At 36.1% G+C, this 19,447-nt stretch overlaps 1 protein-coding gene across 6 annotated transcripts in view; it reads left to right on the forward strand.

Moving 5' to 3' along the window:
* PPA2 (pyrophosphatase (inorganic) 2) overlaps window positions 1-19,447 on the forward strand; it is a 106,480-nt gene that overhangs the window by 63,091 nt on the left and 23,942 nt on the right. For 4 of the 6 annotated variants that reach the window (XM_011966326.1, XM_011966327.1, XM_011966330.1 and 1 more), the window contains 2 exons: window positions 11,700-11,827; window positions 14,539-14,624. In XM_011966326.1, coding sequence (XP_011821716.1) covers window positions 11,700-11,827; window positions 14,539-14,624 — 214 coding nt within the window. Of the gene's footprint in view, window positions 1-5,176; window positions 5,944-11,699; window positions 11,828-11,989; window positions 12,559-14,538; window positions 14,625-19,447 lie in introns of those variants that run through there. The other 2 variants (XM_011966328.1, XM_011966329.1) reach the window with 2 other exon arrangements.

The following is a 19,447-nucleotide window of genomic DNA, read 5'->3' on the forward strand; positions in this document are numbered from 1 at the left end:
TTTTCATTTGCTTGATAGATCTTCCTCCATCCTTTATTTTGAGCAAAGTGCACATGAGATGGGTCTCCTGAATACAGCACACTGATAGGTCTTGACTGTTTATCCAATTTGCTAGTCTGTGTCTTTTAATTGGGGCATTTAGCCCATTTACATTTAAGGTTAATATTGTTATTTGTGAATTTGGTCCTGTCACTATGATGTTAGCTGGTTATTTTGCCCATTAATTCATGCAGTTTCTTCATAATGTTGATGGTCTTTACAATTTGGCATGTTTTTGCAGTGGCTGGTACCAGTTCTTCCTTTACATGCTTAGTGCTTCCTTCAGGAGCTCTTGTAAGGCTGGCCTAGTGGTGACAAAATCTCTCAGCATTTGTTTGTCTGTAAAGGATTTTATTTCTTCTTCACTTATGAAGCTTAGTTTGGCTGGATATGAGATTCTGGGTTGAAAGTTCTTTTCTTTAAGAATGTTGAATATTAGCCCCCACTCTCCTCTGACTTGTAGGGTTTCTGCAGAGAGATCAGCTGTTAGTCTGATAGGCTTCCCTTTGTGGGTAACCCGACCTTTCTCTCTGGCTGCCCTTAACATTTTTCCCTTCATTTCAACCTTGGTAAATCTGACATCATGTGTGTTGGGGTTGCTCTTCTCAAGGAGTATCTTTGTGGTGGTCTCTGTATTTCCTGAATTTAAATTTTGGCTTGCCTTGCTAGGTTGGGGAAGTTCTTCTGAATAATATCCTGAAGAGTGTTTTCTAACTTGGTTCCATTCTCCCTGTCACTTTCAGGTACACCAATGAAGCATAGATTTGGTCTTTTCACATAGTCCCATATTTCTTGGAGGCTTTGTTTGTTTCTTTTCACTTTTCTCTCTAATCTTGTCTTCTCTCTTTATTTCATTAATTTAATCTTCAATCACTGATACCCTTTCTTCCACTTCATCAAATCGGCTGTTGAAGCTTGTGCATGTGTCATGAAGCTCTTGTGCTGTGGTTTTCAGCTCCATCAGGTCATTTAAGGTCTTCTCTACACTGTTTATTCTAGTTAGCCATTCATCTAACCTTTTTTCAAGGTTTTTAGCTTCCTTGCGATGGGTTAGAACATGCTCCTTAAGCTCGGAGAAGTTTGTTATTACTGACCTTCTGAAGTCTACTTCTGTCAACTCATGAAACTCGTTGTCCATCCAGCTTTGTTCTGTTGCTGGCAAGGAGCTGTGTTCCTTTAGAGGATAAGAGGTGCTCTAGTTTTTTGATTTTTCAGCTTTTCTGCTCTGATTTCTCCCCATCTTTGTGGTTTTATCTACTTTTAGTCTTTGATGTTGGTGACCTACAGATGGGGTTTTGGTGTAGATGTCCTTTTTTGTTGATGTTGATGCCATTCCTTTCTGTTTGTTGGTTTTCCTTCTAACAGGCCCCTCAGCTGCATGTTTGCTGGAATTTGCTAGAGGTCCACTCCAGACACTGTTTGCCCGGGTATCACCAGCAGAGGCTGCAGAATAGCAAATATTGCAGAACAGCAAATATTACTGCCTGATCCTTCCTCTGGAAGCTTTGTCCCAGAGGAGCACCCACCTGTATGAGGTGTCTGTCGGACCCTACTGGGAGGTGTCTCCCAGTCAGGCTACATGGGGTTCAGTGACCAACTTGAGAAGGCTGTCTCTCTGTTCTCAGAGCTTGAATGCCGTGCTGGGGGAACCACTGCCTTCTTCAGAGCTGTCAGTCAGGGACCTTTAAGTCTGCAGAAGTTTCTGCTGCCTTTTGTTCAGCTATGCCCTGCCCACAGAGGTGGAGTCTATAGAGGCTGTAGGCCTTGCTGAGCTGCACTGAGTTCTGCCCAGTTCGAGCTTCCCTGCCACTTTGTTTAGCTATTCAAGCCTCAGCAGTGGTGGACGCCCGTCCGCCTGCCAGGCTCCAGTCTCGCAGGCCGATCTCAGACTGCTGCTCTAGCAGTGAACAAGGCTCCGTGGGCGTGGGACCCACTGAGCCAGGCACAGGAGGGAATACCCCGGTCTGCCAGTTGTGAAGACTGTGGGAAAAATGCACTATTTGGGCGTAGTGTACCATTCCTCCAGGTACACTCTGTCACAGCTTCCCTTGCCTAGGAAAGGGAAATCCCTGACCCCTTGCACTTCCCAGGTGAGGCGATGCCCCGCTCTGCTTCTGCTCACCCTCAGTGGGCTGCACCCACTGTCCAACTAGTCCCAATGAGATGAACCATGTACCTCAGTTTGAAATGCAGATATCACCCATCTTCTGCATCGATCTCTCTGGGAGCTGCAGACCAGAGCTGTTCCTATTTAGCCGTCTTGGAAGTGACTGCCTTTATTCTTGTGTACAGGTTTTAGAATCCTAATTGTCAAGGATTTTTGGTATCTTTAAAACATTAATTTTTATATCAGTTGTTGATATATGTTTCCCATTTATTCAGGAATTCTTTTATATATTTTATATCTTGTATATCTTTTGGCACAGTCTTAAAACATGTTAAATAGGTGTGTTTTAACTTATTTTAAAGGGAGAAAGCATTCATTTATACTTGGAATTTTGCCATTCTTAACTATTACAGTTGTGTTTTAGTCATATATACATTCTAAACTTTGTCATCTTGTTCTTCACTGATCTTTCTTATTAAGTTGGTACCACAATTTGTCACCAGATTCCCTCAATTTGACCTCAAATATCTTTTAGTCCATTCCCTCCTTCTTCCTGTTGTCTTAAATTATATCTTACTTTTCCATTGAATCAGTGTTAACATTTCTCTAGTTAGCCTCCTGACAAAAAAATTTATCTCCCACACTGTTTACCAGACTTATCTTATTTTAAAGAAAACATATTAAAAAATGTTTTGACTTCTCAGAGCTTACAGAAAAATCCAGTTTCTCTAACTTAGTAAAATACTTTTTATTTTCTAGTCATTCACACTATTTATCCAAAGTTCTTAACACACTGAGATTTTCACCCTTTCTTATACATACCAGGTAGTTTTGCACCTTAGTAGTTTTATCTTTTGAGAACCAGTTTAAATATCATCTCTCAGTGAATTGCCTTTGACTCCACAAGGCAAAGGCAGTTGGTTAATTGCCACTTTTTTTGCTCCCACATTATTTTGTTTGATTCTGTAAAATGTCTTTGATTTCACAGATTTATAATTTGTTTGTTTCCTTATCTACCCACCTATCTAGATTATGAACTCTTTCAGGGCTGGGACTTTCTCTCATTTATATTTTTTAGCTCACTTTGAGGTATAAGTTACATCCAGTCAAATTCACCCCATTTTAAGTATACAATTCAGTGAGTTTTGATAACTATATATAGTCTTCTAGCAACGATCACATTCATAATACAAAACATTTCCATAACCCCCAAAATTCCCACATAACCCTGTGCAATCAATCCCTTCTTCCTACCATAGGCCATTAGCAAACACTGATCTACTTTCTGTCACAATATTTTGCCTTTTCTAGAATTACCTATCAATGGACTCTGGCATCAGTGATCATTCACATGGCTGGGTATATGACTTCTTTCTCTTAACTAATGCTTTGGAGATTCATGCATATTGTTGCATGTATTAGGGTGGTTCTTCCTAATTTATTATTGAACTGTCTTCCATTTTTTAGATATACCACAGTTTATCCATTCACATGTTGTTGGAAATTCGGGTTTCCAGTTTCGGGCTAATATGAATAAAGTTGCTATGAGCAGAGAGGTACAAGTCTTCATGTGAACATGTTTTCATTTCCGGTGGGGAAATACTCAGGAATAATTTTGCTGAGTAAGATGGTAATTATATGTTTAACATTGTAAGAAACTGTCAAATTGTTTACCAGAGTGGCTCTACCATTTGTATTTCTACCAGCAGTGTATCCAGTTGCTGTCAGAACATGTGTTCATTCTTTATACTTTGTTACAGATTGTCTTAAATAACAAAATGTTTTTTAAAGACATTTCCTGTACATATATGTCTTTCACATTTGCCCACATATTTGCCATTTTCATACCCATGTATTTTGTTTCTTCCTGAAGATCTGTAGATCTCAGTTTCCACCTGGTGTCATTCTCTTTCAGTTCAAGGACTTTCACATATTCTTGTAGTGCAGTCCTGCTGGTGGCAAATTTTCTCCATTTTTATTTATCTAAAATAATCTTTTTTTGCCTTTGTTTTAGAAATACAATTTTGCTTGATGTTGAATTTAAAGTTATAGGGTTTTTTTAAGCTTTATATTGATGTTCGATTTTCTTTCGGCCCCCATTGCTTCTAATGAACAGTGAATAGCCATTTGTATTGTTACCTCATATACAGTTGACCCCTGAACAACATGGGTTTTAACTGTACAGGTCCACTTATACATGGATTTCTTTCAACAAAATGTGGATTGAAAATAACAGTATTCTCAGGTTGCAAAACACAGTATAATGAGGGTCTACTTTTCGTATAGCTGGTTTCTGCAGGGCTACTGTGAGACTTTCATATGCATGGATTTTCGGGGAGCAGATGGTGGTCCTGGAACTAATCCTTCATGCACACTTTGTTACTAGTGTAAAATGTATTATTTTTTTCTCAGACTGTTTTAAAGATTTTCTCCTTATCTTTGGATTTCAGCAATTTTTTTTTTCTTTGATGTGCTAAGGTTGCCTTTTGTTTGTATTTATTCTGCTTAGGGTATACTGAGCTTTGTGGGTCTGTAAGTTCCTGTTTTTCCACCACATTTGGGAAATGTTTGCCACTATTATTTCACTTTTGGGGGGGCTCTGTTTTCTCTCCTGCATTCTGAGACTAAATATACATATTTTAGACTACTTTTTATTGTCTTACAAATCACTAACACTCTTCCTGTCTTTTTCATCTTTTTTTTCCTTACTGTTATTTAGACTGGATAATTTCTGTTAATGTGTCTTCTACTTCCCTGTTTTTTCTTGTTGTTGTTGTTGTTTTTCCTGCCATATCCACGTTCTGCTGTTAAGCCTACCTGATTTTTCATTTCAGATCCTCCTTTTGGTTCTTTTTTTTTTTTTTGAAGTTTTATAGTATCAGTTCCTCATCTTAGATTTCCATACGTTCGTGCATTGTGACCATGTTTCCTGAAAGTCCTGAACATATTTGTAATAACTACTTTAAAATTCTTATTTGCATAGGTCATATAAGGATTGATTTCTGTTAACTGCTTTTTCTCTAGATATAGGTCTCAGAAATATTCCAGTATATACAATAAATCGCATGGTCATCCTGCCTTTACTTGACAGGAGCCGGGCTTACAGCCTGTCCTATCTGCCTGCACATCAGGATTCCTGTGTGCCCCTGGATGCAGCCCTACATGTTGTTTTGTATTTTTGTTCCCTCTTGGGTCTACAAAGTTACTTATCTTGTTTTTGAGTCTGTTTGATGTTTATCTTTTTATAAGGTATCTATTTTAGGTAGGTTAGCCTGAGGGAGTACTTTGAAACACGAATTTAGTGCCCCTCCTGTCAAAGGTCTCTGTTTTTTCCAAAGCAGAATGCTTTGGAAACTTGAGGAGTGTTTTTATTTGCTGATAGTTTGGTTAATATACTTGAACTCAGTGAAAGCCTCATTCCAGAAATAAATATTTATAGGTATTTCACTCAAGTAGTTCTATTTATATATTCCCTCTCCATTCCAAATGTTTAAAAAAGGGGTTAAACTTCAACACATTGGAAAAAAATAAATTTATAGGAACTAAATTGTAATAATATTAGGGATAAAAGTAAGCACGTCTGTTGTTAAATAAGAAATTAATTACAAATTCATTTAGGGTCTTTAAGTGAAAAACTATATGTGTATAGCAAAAAGTTATTAATAAATATGCATGTGTATGTGTATATATGTATGCCCAGATACCTTTTATGTGTTATTTTTAGTCTTTGTGTTTGTTTAGAACTATGCCTACCTACCTTGATTTGTCAGGAACATTATGCAAATTAAAGTAACTCAGTATTAATGAAAATCTGTTTAGTATTTTTCTAAAAATTAATTCATGTTTGTATATTTATTTTTGAAAGATAAAAGCTTTTAAGGTTATTAATTTGCCTGTAAGTATAACTTTGGTTGCATTCATAGACAAAGTTTTGGGGAATTGGAGAGAGAATTATTGATATTTGTTAAGAATTATTCCCTTTTATTCGGTGACTTTCACCCATTATTTAATCCACATAACAGCCTTGATTTCTTCTTCCCCGTTCTGGATTTGAAGAAACAAGGTAGTATATTTTCCCCAAGGTGATACAATATATAAGTACCAGAAATGGAATTTAGACTTAGTGCTGTCTGATTCCAAACATGTTTTTCTTTAGTTCTTAGAAACTTCCTGAGTGTTCTCATTGTCATTATTTTCTGAATATTTTTAGAGTTTTTATTTTCTTTTGGACCCAAAAGTTATTTATTTAATAAGACTTTTTCTTCTTTATTTCCTTTTAATATTTATGTTTTAATTATATTTAAAAAATCGGGGGACTGGAGGTGGTTCTTTTTCAGTAGGCAAGAGTTTTTAAATTTGTTTATTGTTGAGCTTTAAATTTATTATATTGTACTTATAGAATGTGTTGTCTTAATTTCCTTATGTTTAAAATTTATTAACATTTTCTTTGTTTTTGGTATATAATTATTTTTAAAGCTTATTGTTTTAATATGTCTCTAGATTAAATAGGTCTCATACTTTCTCTAGATTTCTCTCATGTATACTGTTCATGGTCTGCATATATAAAATATACCTTATCAATTTGGCTTTTGAAGTCATATCGTTACTATTAACTTACTTGTAAAGTATGTTTTATTCTGAAGTTTGGGTAATATTGAAGTCTTGGCAAACGCATGAGATTAGAAACTCCCATTGGTTTAACAGAGTGTGTTTTTGGATTAAAAAAAAAAAGAGTAGAAAGAATTTTCTAATTAGATTTTAGAAACAAGTGAATTGGTTTATATGGAAAGGAAATTTGGTTATATGAAAGATATACAGTATCCCCAGTGAAGGGAAAAAATAAGTCATAAACGTTTCTCTTAGAACGTGTTGTGTTAGATTTATCTCATGTCTACAGAGATAAAATGGTAGGTAAGTTTAGGTTTTCTTTTATAGAAACATAAACCGAAGTTAGTTAAGAAAAACTAAATTAAAATGAGAGCTCTGAACTTGGAAAAACCCAATGGAACCTTAAGATTTTTCTGTTATATTGCTTCATTATTAGCTGTTTTTCAACTGGAATTTTAGAGAGAAATTTATGATATTTTCAATGTATTTATATAGAAAAATGATTATTTATAAAATGTATTTTTATAGTTTTAATATAAACGTTCCCTTAGGGAGATTCTATATAATCTTTGTTAATTAAACTTTCAAATTTGAAAGTAAATCATGACTGCACACTATTTGTCAGAAGTTATGACACTCTTTATAAAGCCTTTTTTAAAAATCTGGGGTGATGGGCTGGGTGGCGTGGTGGCTCACACTTGTAATCCCAACACTTTGGGAAACGAAGGCAGGAGGAACACTGGAGCCCAGGAGTTCAAGACCAGCCTGGGTAACAGAGTGACTAAAACAAAACAAAGCAACTCTACTGAAAAACAAAACAAAACAAACAAACAAACAAAAAAAACAAGATTAGCCAAGCATGGTGTTGCACACTTGTAGTCCTAGCTTCTTGGAAATCGAAGTGGGTTAATTGATTGATCCCTGGAAGTCAAGGTTGCAGTGAACTGTGATTGCACACTGCACTCCAGCCTATGTGACACAGCAAGACACTGTGAAAAGAGAGAGAGAGAGAGAAAGAAAGAGAGAGAGAGAGAGAGAGAAAGAAAGAAAAAAAGAAAGAAAAAGAGAAAGAAAGAGAAAAAAGAAATTTTGAGGACTGCTTTTAGTTTTACTGTAATTTAGGTTATTAATGTTACAGGTTTGTCCTTTTCTGCTCTTTGATACTTTGAATCTCATGTAAGTCCCATCTTTACTGGTTTATTATTGTTATTTTTTTTTTCCATTGGTAATTCCTCTTAGTTTTACTTTGTAAAAAATGTCCAAAATCTTACCAATCATCACTATCTCCATACAACTACGTTTGTCTAAGCCCTCATCATAGTTCACCTAAGTAGACTCTTAGCAGCCCCTTATTGGACTTCCAGCTTCCTTTTTTTCCTCTATGTAGTCTTTTCTTTACACACCAGATAGAAAGATCTTAAAACATTTACTCCTCTGCCCAAAACCATCCCAAAGTTAAAGCTGTAGTCCTTAGTATGGCCCTTAGAGTCCTTTGTGACTGGACTGTGGCTGCTTCTCTAATCTTATCTCCTAATTCTTTCTGTTTTTTCACTGTGCTCTAGCTATGACTTCTTACTCTCTCCCTGAAATGTTAAAAGCACACCCTTACTTCAGAATATTTGCATTTACTGTCTTCCTCCCAGACTGTACTGCTTTCAGATACCTGAATTAGTTGCTCCCACAGTTCATCCAAGACTCTACTAAAATGATTTCACCAGAGGATATCCCTGACCTCTCATATCTAAAATTCTCTTCTTACCTTACTTGCAAAGCAGCCTATGTGCCTAACTGCAGATTTTTATGTTTTTTTCTTTTTCCTCCTAATATCTAACTGTTTTCCTACCCAGGTCTAATTTTTTTTTTTTTTTTTTTTTTAGATAGGATCTCACTATGTTGCCCAGAATGGTCTCGAACTCCTAGGCTCAAGCAATCCTCCCACCTCGGCTTCCCATGTAGCTGGGATTAGGGGCATGCCATGGCACCTAGCTCCAGGCTTAATTTGACAACAGATATTTTTAGCAATGTTTTATTGAATTCTTTCAGAACATTCAAATTAACTTCATAAAGACAAAAACTTTTTTGTACTCATAAATTCACTGGTTTATGTAATATTTAATTACATCTCATAATAAAAGATACAGTTAGCATAAATGGTTTGGGAATAAACACACCTGATGCTTGGTAAAGCTAAAACTTAACTGATGGAAACAAAAATTTGGCTTCATTCTAGAGTACTCTGCCAGAGTCAGCATACATAACATGTGAACATTAATCAGAATGTTCTACAGAAGTAGAGTCTTTACTAATCAGTCCAGTAAGTTGATCAAGTAGAGTTCGATTAAAAGAGCTTAATTTGTAATCAACATTAGAAACTAAAATAGATTTAGCTTGATTACATATATAGCTTTTCCAGATTATCCTAACTTTATTGGATTAGTTCATCTTTAAAATTCCTATAAAATTAATTCCACAAGTGGGAATAAATGACTACTAGAGAATTGCCACTTTTCTTAAAATAACATAGATTGTAAAAAATGTATCTAATCAAAGATGTCCTACAAATGGATAGTGTTGATGGATGCACAAAATTGTAGACATACTTAATGTCACTGAATTATACACTTAAAAATGCTTAACATGGCAAGTTTTATGTTATGGATATTTTATCACAGTAAAAGAAAACTGAAAAAATACATCTTTACTTACGTTTTTTAAATGTAAATAAAACCTTTAGGCAATGTTACTATGCAGTATAGAAGAAAAAGCAGAAGTCATGGAATTAGAAGTCTTGTATTTATGTAATAGGAGTTCTATCATGAGTGAGTTGGATAGATTTTGGCAAACCTTTTCAACTATCTTAGCTGTAGTTTTCTTATGTTGAATGTAAACATACTTGTTCTTAACTCTCAGGAATTTCATGAGGAACAAGTTTAAGTTTTATATATATCTATGTATGCTTTTCATAAGCCACAAATAAGTTTGTATACTTTAGCTGGAACTTTATAATTTCAGAGGGGTTATTGAACTGACTATTGGCATTGGATGTAAGAATTTGGCTTCAGGCATTTGCTATTGAGGTTTTAAAAGTGTTTAAATATCTTACTGTAATTTTTTTGTTTTGTTATTTGGGACAGTACAGCTGTTTTCTCCTAGGATATAATTAGTTGAGAATGGAAAAGTTTAGCTTATATTTGGAGAGTTATACTTCCTATTTCCATTATAAAATTTTCACTTTTTTTCCTAATTAGTGTCTTTGCTTAATGGGTTCCTCTTTATGACTTTTGGGGAGAAAGCCTCCTAGACTGAGACAGATATTAGATAATTAGCTTTCATTTTCTCCTTGGAAGTCAGTGAGTTAAGTAACAAAAATCATATAAAAGTTATATGATTTGTATAAGTTATATACAATGGAACAGAAAATGATAGTCTGAGTAAGGTACAATGATGAAGTCGTAAATCAGACTTAAGCAACAGAAAGTTATTTATCGCTTTGTTGCCCAGGCTGGAGTTCAGTGGCATGATCTTGGCTGACTGCAACCTCCACCTCCTGGACTAAAGCATTTGTCCTGCCTCAGCCTCCTGAGTAGCATGGACTACAGGCAAGCACCACTATGCCCAGCTAATTATTTTTGTATTTTTAGTAGATACAGGGTTTCACCATGTTGGCCAGACTGGTCGGAACCCCTGACCTCAGGTGATCTCAAAGTGCTGGGATTACAGGCGTGAGCCACTGCACCCAGCCTAGAAAATTATTTATCTTGGGCATTGATTAAATTGCATTTCTAGATACTCACTGTCAGTAGACTAAAAGATTTTTTCCCCTCTGAATAAGAAAACCGTACGTTCAATGAACTCAGTATTTATTAATTTTTGCAAAACATCCCTGTTTGTTTTGTTAATCACAAAACAGAATCATTTTAACAATATGCTGTAACAAATATATTGTATACAATACAATATACTGTGACAATATACTGTAATAAAATTACCAGCACCATTACTCTTGTGCTTTGTGGCCATTCTGAAGCAAAATAAGGGTTAATTGAACACAAGCACTGCCATACCAAGACAGTGGATCTGCTAACTGAGAAGGCTGCTAAATGACTAATGGTGGGTAGTATATAGAATGCAGCCACAGTGGGCAAAGGCATGATTCATGTCTTGGGCAGGATGGAGCAGGACAGCGCAAGATTTCATCAGGCTACTCAGAATGGTATGCAATTTAAAACTTACGAATTGTTTATTTCTGGAATTTTCCATTTAATATTTTTGGATTCAGTTGACCGTAGGTAACTGAAACTGCAGAAAACAAAACTGTGGATAAAGGGAGATTACTGTGTATATGATCCTCAGTGACTGGCTTCTCCTAGGTGTTTCCTCCTTCTCCTCTCCCTCCTAACAGTGATGCTCTAGCCATGCAGAACCATCTTTGTATATTCTAAAATATAGTCCCTTGCTTTTATGTGTGCTGTTCCTTCTACCTTTTCCCCTCTTGTCCAGTTAGTGATGTACTTCTCACTTTTATAATGCTTTCTTTTACTCCCTCTTCTATGACATTAACATTGCTTATGTTTGCCTCTGTTAAAATCTCATTGCATTTTAATTGCAATTTAACTCTTTGTCTCTTTCCCTGAGGTAATAACTCTGAGTATCTTGATGAGAAGAATTTTGTTGTATCCATCCATTTATTCCCCATACATAGCACATTGTCTGAAGATGCTTTGTAAATGTTTGTAGAGTGCAGGAATAGTAGTATACATACGAAAACACAAAAGTCTGAAGGTGATATACATATCAATGGTGATGCTGCTCTAGGTATCATAATCAATTGTGCTGCCGGTTAGACTGGGTCCCATGTTTCCTGGCTCCCTCAGTCCAATGCTCTGCCACTAAATGGAATGAATTTTGGCTCTTAACAAAACATCTTTTTGTTTTTTCTTTACAGATATTGATGATGTCGAGAAGTTCAAACCAGGTTACCTGGAAGCTACTCTTAATTGGTTTAGATTATATAAGGTACCAGATGGAAAACCAGAAAACCAGTTTGCTTTTAATGGAGAATTCAAAAACAAGGTGAAGATGAGAATCTTTATTTTAAATTGTACCTCCCGTACAATACTCATTTCACTTGGGGAGTTTCTTATGTGAATATGTATATATAGTGTGGTAAGAAAAGTGCTTTTTACTGACTTACATATTTAAAAACATTATTTTATTATTTAAATTTTGCTTCAGAAGATCTCTCTAAGTGAATCACCAAGGCTGAAAAATATCTATGTCCATCTATCTGTCTATAGCTCCTACATGTTAGAAAATGAACAAGTTTCATGATCAGTCTAATTTTGCAAATTGTGTACATAGAAAAACTTTCTATTTACTGTTTTGTGGAGGAGAAAGTTACGCACCCTTAATATAAATCCGTAGGGCGCTCCCTCCTAAGTGTTCATTCTACCATGATGGAACTAAGCTGCTTAACAATTGAAAGGACACCTGAATTATCTTACTGTCATAGGATTTTTCTATTAGAATACCACAGAGTTACCACAAAGTATCTCTAATATGACATAAATGGAGAGAATAGGCCAAGGAGTTAACGTCTAAAACATGGAATTTTTTTTTAAGTTATTACCACTAGGTAAGTTGAATATTTGAAACCAACTTTTAAGTGGATAACAGTAAGTATGTTTTTAAGTGAAATAAGGCATGTTAATGAAAACTTAAAATTTATGATGGGTATTTTGCTGTAAAAGAATTGATTGCTGGACTCAGTGGTTTTTTTTGAAGGCACATTAAAAGAATCCTTCAAATCTTGAGGGCTTTGTCTGGGATTATTAAATGTAAATATAAAATTATTATTTTAGATTAAATTATCTTCCTGAAAGGATTAAACATTTATACATTATTTTTTCTTTAAAAAATTTATATTTTATTATTGAGATAATTGAAATTTCAAACCTATATAGTATTTTTGTGTCTCCTTATTGCCTCAGGGTAAGTCTGCTAAGTCACAAATTTGTAAAGAATGAGGTAGTTTTTGGTTTTCGTTTGTTTTGACAAATAGTAATTCTTTTCTGTATAAAGATGAGGTCATTTATACAACTTCTCCAGAAAATAATTATTTTATGCATTGCTTTTTACTACTGCTATTTAAAATATAGAGCCTTAGTTCCTTTAGTATTGCTATGAAAGAATTGCTGAGGCTGGGTAATTTATAAAGAAAAGGTTTATTTGCTCACAGTCCTACAGGGTATACCAGAAGCATGGTGCTGGCATCTGCTTCTGGTAAGGACCTCAGAAAGCTTCCAATCATGCCAAAAGACAAAAGGGGAGCAGGCATGCCACAGGGTGAGAGAGGAAGCAAGTGAGAGAGGTGGAAGGTGCCCAGGCTCTTTTTAACAATCAGTTCTTGTGGGAACTAACGGAGCAAGAACTCACTCATTACTCTGAGGAGGCACCAAGCCATTCATGAGGGATCCACCCCCATGATCCATACACCTCCCATTAGGCCTCACTTCCAACATTGGGGATCGATTTGAACGAGATTTGAGAGGACAAATCCCCTCAAACCATAGCAGGGCATAACTCAAGAATTAATTTGTGCCCCTTTAATATGGTTGGAAAGATGGCTCCTTTCTTTTATTCTGGGTTTTTCTTGCAACTCCTTTAAGCAGGTATTGAAATTGGTTCTAAATAATCACACTTATCCAAATAATTGGATTAAAAATCTATCCTTACATCATCAGATAATGTATTAGATTTCTTGTCCTGTGTCTGAAGTGAGATCCCCGCCCAACACTATCTCATTAAGATATAAGCCGTCCTCCATCGCAGGCAATAGAAGACCTGAGAGAAATTCTCTTTTCAGAGGATAAATTTCCCATTATTACTGTGTCTCAGTTCCCAAGATTCTTTGGTTTCTTTATTATCATAATGTGTGTAGTTATCATTGGAGAAGAAAGGCGTTTGAACTAACCAGTAGGGACTCTCCATAAGGAAAACGAGCAACATTTTTTGGGAAAAAACTCCACAGAACTTTCTGCTTTGGAATTATAAAGCAAGTTTTCTTTAGATGTTCTTACTGGATGTATATCCAACAAGAGGTGTATCTGTTGTTGCTAATGCATTTTTAGACAATGTCATAAATGTCAAGGAGATATACTACTTTCAGACAGTGGATAGTCTAAAATTACTTTGAAAAACTACATTTAGACTGCCTGCAGTTTTGATGATGCTGAAATTAATGGGTGCATGCTTACTGACAAGCTGGGTACTGGGTTAAGCACTTTACACATGTCATCTTACTTACTGTTTCAACAACTCTGTGACTTAGATCAGGGGTTGGCAAACTTTTTTCTGTAATGGGTCATATAGAAAATATTTTAGGCTTCACAGATCGTATGATTTCTGTCACAGCTGCTCAACTCTGCTATTGCAGCACTAGAGCAGGCCGTAGGCCAAACACAAACAAATGTGACTGTTCAGTAAAACTTTACAGGGGCAGGCTGGATTTGACCCATAGGCCTTAGTTTGCCAACCCTGATGTAGATTATCCCTATTACATTCTACTTCATAGATGAAGAAATTGAGACTTAGCGAGCTTAAGTAATCTGCCCAAAGTCACACAGCTGACAAATAAGGAAGCCAGAATTTATACCAAGCTTTGCCTGACTCTGGAGTTTCATGCTCTTAACAGTTAACTGTCATCACAAGATTAGTTTTGTGTTAGTATAACAATGTGACTGATATTAAATACGTCTTTTTTTTATTTGTTTGTTTGGAGCTAGGCTTTTGCTCTTGAAGTTATTAAATCCACTCATCAATGTTGGAAAGCATTGCTTATGAAGAAGTGTAATGGAGGAGCTATAAATTGGTAAGAATTTGTCCTTTCTATGTAAGTAACACTATTTTATTATTAATTGGTATTAAACAGCCACATAATACTCAGATTTCAGATTTTTTTTAAAAGAAAATTTCATGGTTTTTTTTTTTTAATGTAAACAATACAGAGTATCTACCTATTGAGCATTACTAAGTGTTGGGCACTATTAAACTAGGAATTGACATGATCCTTTTTCTCAAGGGATTTATAATTTAGTGGGAATACTGACAAATAAATGGACATTTAATTGAAATACATTGTGCAAAGATGAAAAACGCAATTTTTCAACATGTAAATCTGTATGGTTTTTTTAATCTAATAACAACCATGTAATTTCTTAGAAAGTAAAAAGCCTTCTTATTCATCATGATCACTAGTTGATTGATTAAGAGGAATTAATAGTAACATAAATCAAACGTGTAATTTAAACATTGAAATGCATATTCACCCATTTTTGGATATAGGGCTGAGTCCCTTTTAATATCGTTTCCATATAGATTTTGTAATATACTCTAACATAACATAGGATAGAAAATAAAGATTCTGTTATCCTTAAACTCCTTATAGCTTAAAATCCCTGACAGATTTTTAGAGTTCTTTTTAAAAAATCATTTAAACTATGTTATCCACACCCAATTTGATATCAAATTTTTGTAGTGATTCACCTTTATTGAGGCTTTTTAGGGCCTCGGTATTGTTTAAAGCCTCGATAGTTTTATAACCTACTTAATGTTCATAGAAACAGTTCTTCCACACTCTTTCACAGTTCATCTGTGAACATAATTAATACTAAAATTTTGAAATTATAGTAACAAGTACAATTGACAAACACATTTAGGAACAAAAACAACTGGCTCTTGGTAAGTCTAAGTATAGGAGGCAAAAGCAGTCTTGTGGGGCTACTAAAGATATTACTATGAATATGATAGAGTCCCTGCGCTCTCTGAGCACAGTCTGGGAATCAAGAGGGTTGTTAAAGAAATCACTAGAATAAGGTACTCAGATGGAGTAAAGAATTACTTAATCTCAAGGAATATTTTACCTAAGTCATCAAGAAGGCCCGTTTTGCCTACAACACAAATGCTTGGCATTCAAGATACTGACTTTATTTCTCTTGCGTACTAAAGAAACACTGTCAACTCCTTGGCCTTCTCCCTTTTTTCTTACCTCGTATGCAGAGCACTCTTTTTTTTTTAAGCATAATCTTAAAATGTAGTTCATTGTTTCTAATATAAATAATATATTTTATTCACAGCAAAGCTGGATATGATTGAATGTCCTCTAGTCTTATCTATCCTAGTAAATGGTGGACTGAGCTATTCTTTATGGTCTAAAATTAAGACTATAGTGTAGTGAGTCCCTCCAGTATGAAGGGGAGGGTCTCTGACTGTCAGAGGAAATATTTGCTTGCTCTTTGCTGTCTTATCTCCTTCCTGATCACATTTTCTAAAAAGCTTATGCAGTCTTTGATGAGACTTGAGTGTTTCCCCAGGTTTCCTCAGCTACAGAGCCAGAGACCTTTGTTTGGTTAGTATATCTATAACTTGAATTCATTCCTTCTGTGCTGAGTCTAATTATCCTTACTGTGAAGGTAACTTTATTTCTAAACTCTGGAATCATTTTGCTGTAGCCTCCTGAGTAATGATAAGGATTACATTAACAGTAAGAGTTAACATTTATTAACTCTATACTATGTTCCAGGTTCTGAGTGATTTATATATGTTATGTAATTAATACTCAAGAATCCTATAAAATATGTATTGTTATCTCCATTTTACACATGAAGAAATTGAGTCCACATAAAGATTTAGGTAACTTACCGAAGGTCACACAATGCATGGTGGAGCCAGGATTTAAACCGTACTCTCTTTTTTTTTGAGATGGAGTCTTGCTCTGTTGCCCAAGTTGGAGCACAGTGGTGCAATCTTGGCCCCACTGCAACCTCCGCCTCCCAGGTTCAAGTGATTTGCAATTCTCCTGCCTCTTAAGTAGCTGGGATTATGTCAGCCTGAAACCACGCCTGGCTAATTTTTGTATTTTTAGTAGAGACTGAGTTTCTCCATGTTGGCCAGTCTGGTCTCGAATTCCTGGCCTCAAGTGATTGCTCGCCTCGGCCTCCCAAAGTGCTGGAAGTACAGGCATGAGCCACCACACCTGGCCTAAACCTTACTCTCTTAATAGCTATGTTCTTTTACCTCCTCTACATTTTTTACAACAAAATAACTTTTTTTAGTGTAAGAATTTTCAGGATGTAAGTTTCAGTATGTACATCATATGCATCTAGAAAATTTAAAGTCAAGATCTTCAGAATTTTAACTTACTTTAATCCATATTTCTCTTATTTTTTTAATCATAACTTAATTTGGAAATGTAGTCAGAGTTGTTAGTTTTTATTTCTTTTGCCTTTCTATAATGAATTGCCTTTCTTTCTTAATTCCTTAAACTGTACCATTATAGATTGGCAAGCTTCCTCTGCCTTCCTTTTTGAAACCCATTTTTCTCACTCAGTTCAGTTTAGGTCCAAACTATTGTAGACATTCTCTCAATGTATATGTAATACACAGTATTAAGCAGGGAAATTGTTAGAGAACGCAGATGCATTGTCCCCTTCTTTAAACCTAGAGTATTAGTATCTTTAGGAGGTAGAGTCTAAACATGTATGTTTTTCAAGCCCCCCATGTGATTCTGATGAGCCTCTCTGCTTAAGAACTGTATTATAATTATTATTATCATTATTATTATTATTATTTGAGACAATGTCTTGCTCTGTTGCCCAGGCTGGAGTGCAGGGGCACGAACACGACTCACTGCAGCCTTGACCTCCCAGAGTTAAGTGATCCTCCCACCTCAGCCTCCCAAGTACAGGCATGCACCACCATACCTGGCTACTTTTAAAATTTTTTGTATAGACAGGATCTTGCTAAGTTGCTAGGGATAGTCACAAACTCCTGGGCTCAAGCAATCCACCCACCTCAGCCTCCCAAAGTGCTGGGATTACAGGTGTGAGCCCCTGTGCCCAGCCTTAAGAATCATAAAATCCGGCCGGGCGCGGTGGCTCACGCCTGTAATCCCAGCACTTTGGGAGGCTGAGGCGGGCGGATCACAAGGTCAGGAGATCGAGACCATCCTGCCTAACACGGTGAAACCCCGTCTCTACTAAAAATAGAAAAAATTAGCCGGGCGCAGTGGCGGGCGCCTGTAGTCCCAGCTACTCGGGAGGCTGAGGCAGGAGAATGGCATGAACCCGGGAGGCGGAGCTTGCAGTGAGCCGAGATTGCGCCACTGCACTCCAGCCTGGGCGACAGAGCAAGACTCCGTCTCAAAAAAAAAAAAAAAAAGAATCATAAAATCCAAACTTGTTCTCATGGAAAAACAAACAAGGCCTTCCAAGATTTAAATAACCTTTCTTGCCTCATTTTCCATCACTTCGTCTCCTATTTTGTGTTACAATAACTGAAGGCCACTTGTCACTCCTCACAAACACTGTGCTTGTAGTGATCTTTAGGCCTTTATTCATTTTGTTTCCTTTGCCATGATTGTCTTCTCATTTCTTGAACTGGCCATGTTACTCATCTTTTAAGATTTAATTTTTACGTTGTCTTCTCTAGGAAACATTCCCTCATATAGTTTGCTAGTTGAAATGCCAGTACTCTCTGTATTCCTTGTTCTCTGCGGATTTTCGTCATTACATCTGTCACAGTTATTAAGTACTTGGTTCATGAATTTATCTTCTTCTCTAGAATATAAGTTCCTCAAGAGCAGATGAATAAAGATGCCTTATTCATCTTTATATTCCTAATGCCTGGCATGTAGTCGCTACTCAATAAATATCTGTTGGAGTAAATTGTTGAATAATATTTTAAAGCCAACAATTTTTTTTTTTTTTTTTTTTTTCGAGGCAGAGTCTCACTCTATTGCCCAGGCTGGAGTGCAGTGGTGCAATCTCAGCTCACCACAACCTCCACCTCCCGGGCTCAAGCAGTTCTCCTGCCTCAGTCTCCCAAGTCGCTGGGATTACAGGCACCCGCCACCATGCCTGGCCAATTTTTGTATTTTTAGTAGAGACGAGGTTTCACCATGTTGGCCAGGCTGGTCTCAAACTCCTGACTGCAGGTGATCCACCTGCCTCAGTCTCCCAAAGTGCTGGGATTACAGGCATGAGCCACCACTCCTAGCCTTGTTTTTGTTTTTTTTTTTAATCCAGGTAGTGACTCTTCTCTTTTCAGGAGCACTGCATTTATTAAGTTCTTTTAATTGATTCCTTGAAAATTCTCTTTCTCAGAATAAGTTTTTTGTTGTTGTTGTTGTTTATTATTTTTTCCACTGCTGGGTGTTTACTCTGAAAGCTAAATATTCTTTTAACAGAGAGAATTTTATTATTTCTAGTCTTACCTAAGAAAACTTTAAACTTGATTCTGGGAGAAGTCATTTTTTGACATTTGAGTTTATTCTTCAGTCCTCTCCCACTCTCTCTTCAACCAGTTGATATACCTTATTAAGAAATCAGAAATGTACTATTGTGTTTACTACTTTATTTTATTAACCATTATTTATTTTGATCCATCTGTCTTACATATTTTCCAAGTTTTGATTGATTCTTGGGTGCGTTCTAGCTGTAAAACTGCACTAATTTAAATTAGGTATATCTCCTAATGCTACCCTCCCCCCTGCTCCCTCCCCGCAAGGAACACAAACTCATCCTTTTTTATGGCTGCATAATATTCCATGGTGTATATGTGCCACATTTTCTTAATCCAGTCTGTCACTGATGGACATTTGGGTTGATTCCAAGTCTTTGCCATTGTGAATAGTGC

Source organism: Mandrillus leucophaeus, unplaced genomic scaffold (assembly GCF_000951045.1).
Source record: "Mandrillus leucophaeus isolate KB7577 unplaced genomic scaffold, Mleu.le_1.0 Scaffold756, whole genome shotgun sequence".
Lineage (NCBI taxonomy): Eukaryota > Metazoa > Chordata > Mammalia > Primates > Cercopithecidae > Mandrillus > Mandrillus leucophaeus.